General features: G+C 40.2%; 1 protein-coding gene across 1 annotated transcript in view; it reads left to right on the forward strand.

The window, feature by feature from the left end:
- The window catches only part of LOC135089845 (GTPase-activating Rap/Ran-GAP domain-like protein 3), a 170,125-nt gene that overhangs the window by 144,883 nt on the left and 20,242 nt on the right, over positions 1-5,000 (forward strand). Inside the window, exons 16-17 of the mRNA XM_063985969.1 lie at positions 1,435-1,533; positions 4,402-4,455. Coding sequence (XP_063842039.1) covers positions 1,435-1,533; positions 4,402-4,455 — 153 coding nt within the window. The remainder of the gene's footprint in view (positions 1-1,434; positions 1,534-4,401; positions 4,456-5,000) is intronic.

The following is a 5,000-nucleotide window of genomic DNA, read 5'->3' on the forward strand; positions in this document are numbered from 1 at the left end:
AGGAAATATGAGGGGAAGATGAGTGAAGGGATGCGTAAAGAGATTATATTAGTTTTGTGAGTTTAAGTTTGTGAGCGAAGGTGAATGAAGGATGAGGAAGGGAATAATGAGTGGGAAAGAGGAAGTGAGAGAAAAATTAGAAGAATGGATTGATGAAGAAAGACGAGAGAAAATGAAGGACAAACAAACAGGAGCAAAGAATGAAGTACATGAAGTGAAAGATGAATAAAAGAATGAGGAAGCGAATAATGAATGTGAAGGAGAAAGCGAAGAATGAAGAAAGATCAAGCAGTGGATAATGAACGACCAAAAATTACTAAACAATGAAAACAGAAGCAGTGAAAGATGAATAAGAACACACGAGAAGGATGAATAACAGGGTGAGGCAGTGAAGGAAGTGAATAATGTATGTGGCGTGAATACTGCGCCTCCCCTAGTGAGTAATGAGGCGGCGGGCGGCTTAAGTATGTTAATTTGTTTAATCTCCTTTAAGTGTGAGTTTCCTAAGTGGGTAATGAGTCCCGGGAGCCTCGAGACCTTCCTTTGGGGGCGGGGGAAGGGACTGTTGGGACTGCTGAATAACTCATGACTCACTACTTACAGCCTTAACTCATGTGAAATATTCCTTGTTTTTGTTTTCTTTCTTCTTCTTCTTCTTCTTCTTCTTCTTCTTGTGTGTGTTGAGAAAAGTGGCTAAGAGAAAAAAAATAATGAAAAAAAAGTTGATGAATAAGTCTTGAGTCACTATTGTTTCTCGGCTAATTGTGAATATTTCTTGTTTTTTTTTCATTATTTTTTTTTTTTTTTTGTGTGTGTCAAGAAAAGTGACTAAAGGTAAAATTAAATGAAAAAGAAAGAAAAAAAAAACTGCTAAATGGATTGTATTGTTTCTCAGCTAACTGTGAACATTTCTTCATTTTCATTAAGGAAACGACACAGTTAAGGACAAACATAATGAAAAAGAAAGGAAAACGAAAGTAAAGTTTATTCGTTACCCACACTCACCTGTACAACTCACACACCTTGCCATACTCACCTGTGCACAATTAACAGACAAAACAGGTGATGCCAATAAACACACACACACACACACACACACACACACACAAACAAGAACCATTCCTTATGTTCACACAATCTCACCTATATATAGTGTTTTGCAATCTCTCCATTTTAAACGTCTGTGTTTTTAACGGATATTTTCCCACGCTATCTTCTGGTTTTCCGTCTATTCTCTTCTTTCTTCTATTGTTATGATTCTCTTTCTACCACTCCAATTCTTCTGCCTTCTTGCATATTATTTACATTTTTTTCTGCTCCTGTGTCGTTCCGGGTCACCACATCAACTCACACCTCACCCATGTCTACCTGCGCACCACCACGTATCACCTGTCCAATGAAGCCCCTGATGAGCGCCCCTTTGTACTTCTGCAGGTGGAGTTCGTCAGGTTCGGTCAGGCGTTGAAGCTGGACACGATCGTGAAGGGAGATGCGCCGACGTCCCTGGCGACCACCGGCCTCTTCAAACGCACGGTAAGCACCAAGATATTCAGAAACGCTTTGCTCTCTCACCACGATCATTTCCAAAGGCCACAGCGATGATTAGCCGGGGTTCCCAAGAGTGTTTCGCTCACCAGAACTGTAAGAACACCCTTAGAAACCCGTGTAACTTCACCATGGCTATTTTCAAAGGCCACAGCGATGATTAGCCTAATTTTCAAGAGGGTTTCTCCTGTTAATAATGCAGAAATCTTGTTAACCTGTCACTAGAATCGTAAAAACGTCCTTAGAAACCCGTGTAACTTCATAGCTATTTTCAAAGGCCACAGAAACGTTTACCTGTGTTTTGAAGACTATTTCACCTGTTAGCAATGCAGAAATCTTGTTAATCTGCCACTAGAACCGTACAAACAGTCTTAGAAACCCGTGTCACTTCAACTACAGTGGAGTCTTTTGAAAATAATCATGGTGTAGCGGATAAATGTTTCAGAATATGGTGGTCAGGCAGGTGGAGGAGTTGCGGGTGGGGCGCTGCAGGCGAGAGGAACGACGTGGAGGAAGGTGGACAGGAGGGAGGAGGAGGAAGTGGGAAAGAGGAGGCTTTGAGGAATGTGGAAGTGTGGAAGTCTTGAAGAATCTTGGTCTCTGAGAATCCATGTGTGTGTTGAACAAGAAAGTAAGGGCTCTCTCTCTCTCTCTCTCTCTCTCTCTCTCTCTCTCTCTCTCTCTCTCTCTCTCTCTCTCTCTCTCTCTCTCTCTCTCTCTCTCTGTTCTTTTTTTCTTTCGTTTTCCTACTAAAGTATTGTATTTTTCTCGCCTTCCTCCTTCCCTTCTTCGTTCTCCTCCTTTTCCTCCTCCTCTTCTTCCTTTTATTCTCCTCTTTTTTTTTTATTCCTCAAGTTGTGTCTTTTTCCTAGCCTTTCTCCTCCTCCCTCTCCTCCTCCTCCTTCACTTCCTTTCATTCTCCTCTCTTTTTTTTTTTTCGTTTTCTTCCTAAGTATTCTGTCTTTTCCTCCTCCTCCTCCTCCTCCTCCTCCTCCTCCTCCTCCTCCTCCTCCTCCTCCTCCGCGGCAAAGAAATTATTCTTTCCTCCCCCGTCGTGTCTGCATATCAAACAGGAGGACTTTTTTTTTTCTCTACTTTTTTTGGGAGAGTTTTTAAAGTTTGTGCTTACTTGTATGTATCTCCTCTCTCTCGTTTTCTTCTTCGCCACCTCTCTCTCTCTCTCTCTCTGCTTTTACTCTTTTTTCTTGTTTTATCTTAGTTTCTTTCCTTTTTTTTTCGTCCTGCTCTTTTCTCTTGTTTTTTTTTCTCTTCTCTTTTTTTTTTGTCTTTCAACTTTTCTCTTGGTCTTTTTTTATGTTTTCTTTTTTTCTGTTTTTTTTCTGTCCTCTTTTTCTTTCTTATTTTCTCATTTTCACCTTTTTTTTCTTCCTCTTCTCTTTCTCTAATATTCCTCAACACACACACACACCTCTCTCTCTCTCTCTCTCTCTCTCTCTCTCTCTCTCTCTCTCTCTCTCTCTCTCTCTCTCTCTCTCTCTCTCTCTCTCTCTCTCAGCAATTGTTCATATTAATCAGTGTTTTCAAAGTAGATTTATAATTTTGTGTACTTTTCTCTTCCACACACACACACACACACACACACACACACACACACACACACACACACCCACACACACACAGATATTGACATACTAACCATTAACTTCTTCGTAATTCACAACAATGTAACCTTGTAGAGAGTAAGTCTTGTCTTATTTTTCTGTAGATTATGTATAGTACTAACCTATATATAGTAAGTAATTTCTGTGTGTAGCCATTTGTAGGGCCAAGAATCTTTTAACTAACGTGTGTTTCTTAACATGTGTTCCTTCTGCAGTTCACCTCCTCGTGTTTATTAATTAACCTGCATTTACCGTTACTACTACTGTGTGGTTTACGATATTCTATAACTATTCCTTTTACAACTACAATACTGATGAGACCAAAGCGTGAAGGTTCTCGTTTAGTCACCCCCCCAAAAAAAAATCAAATGACAAAAGCATTATATTCCGTTTTCTACCTTTATCATCATTCTTTCCTATCCTGTATTGCAATATTGTTTGCCTCACCTTACTCAGTCACCTGTAGTTGCCTCTTGTCACAGGTGAAATGCTTGTAGCCTGTAAGAATCCGTCCTTTTGTAATCCAGTCTATCAGTCTTGTAACCCAACCCAGTCAATCTTGCAACTTTGAACATTATCAAGGAAACCTGCATTTGATTGAGTTTCCCCTTGTGATATTTCGTTTTCTATTTCAACTGTAGCTTGTAAGAATCCGTTTTTTTTTTGTGTGTGATCCAGTCTAGTCTATCAATCTTGCAACTCTTAGTTCTCAGCATTGTCAAGGAAACGTGCATTTTATTAAGTCTCCCCTTTTCATATTTTATTTATTTATTTTTTTCAACTGTAGAAGCTCAATCTCCGTTTTCTTCTGTTATATTGAAAGTACCAGTTTCCTTTTGAAATTTTGGAGTTTCCCCTGGTCATTATTTTTTTTTCTCCATTTTAACTGTAGCAATCTCCATCTCCATATTCTTGTAATTGACAGTTCCCGTTTTCTGTTGACATTTTCCTTCATTTTCTACTTTTTATCTTCTTGTTTTGGTGTGCGGCATTCAACTGTAGTAGTGTGTGAAGCGCCGTTGTTTCATTAAACTTCTACTTATACCACTTGTGTACCACTAAAGAGGGCCAGTGTGTGTACGTACGTGCGTGTGTCTGTACAGATTCTGCCCCTCGTGTGTATTTACGTCAGTTTGTCTGTATCTCTCAGTCGCGATCTTTTTTTTTCTCTCTCTCCCTTCCCTCTCTCCCCTCTCCCTGTCCCTCCTCCCTCTCCCCCCCCCTCACTCTTCAGTCCACCGAGGGTTCAAATGGATCTCCCTCGTCCAACACCGCTCTCCACGCAAGGGTATGTCGCCCCCACCCCCTCCCCTCAGCACTCTCTCCGCCCCCCCCCCCCGCCTTACCGTCTATTCTAGGCAGTACTCTGAAATGCTTTGCTTTCTCACCACGACTGTTATTTAAAGGCCATGGACGTAATTGGTTTGGTTCTTAAGGGTGTTTGTGTTTTGTTTGTTTGTTTTTTTTCCCTATTGATGATGAGTATTTGTTAATTTGTCATTTGATTCATGAAAACACACTTGGAAGTTTCATTAGCTTGCATTACGGTCTGTTAAAGGTGAGTAATCTCAGTAACTTGCACTACCTCCTGTTGTAACGTGTGGAAAGTCTTGTTAAACTATCACCGCCATCATGAAAAAGCTCAATAACTTCCACTACAGCTGATGAGAACTGCAGAATCCCTGTTAAAACTTCTTAAACTATCACTGAAATTATGCCTTGAAAAACTGAGCAATTTCCACTATAGCCTGTTAAAAGTACAGATTTTTTTTTTGTTAAACTTATTAAACCATAACTAAAACCATGAAAACACCCTTGAAAACCCCAGTCTCT

This window comes from Scylla paramamosain, chromosome 33 (assembly GCF_035594125.1).
Source record: "Scylla paramamosain isolate STU-SP2022 chromosome 33, ASM3559412v1, whole genome shotgun sequence".
Lineage (NCBI taxonomy): Eukaryota > Metazoa > Arthropoda > Malacostraca > Decapoda > Portunidae > Scylla > Scylla paramamosain.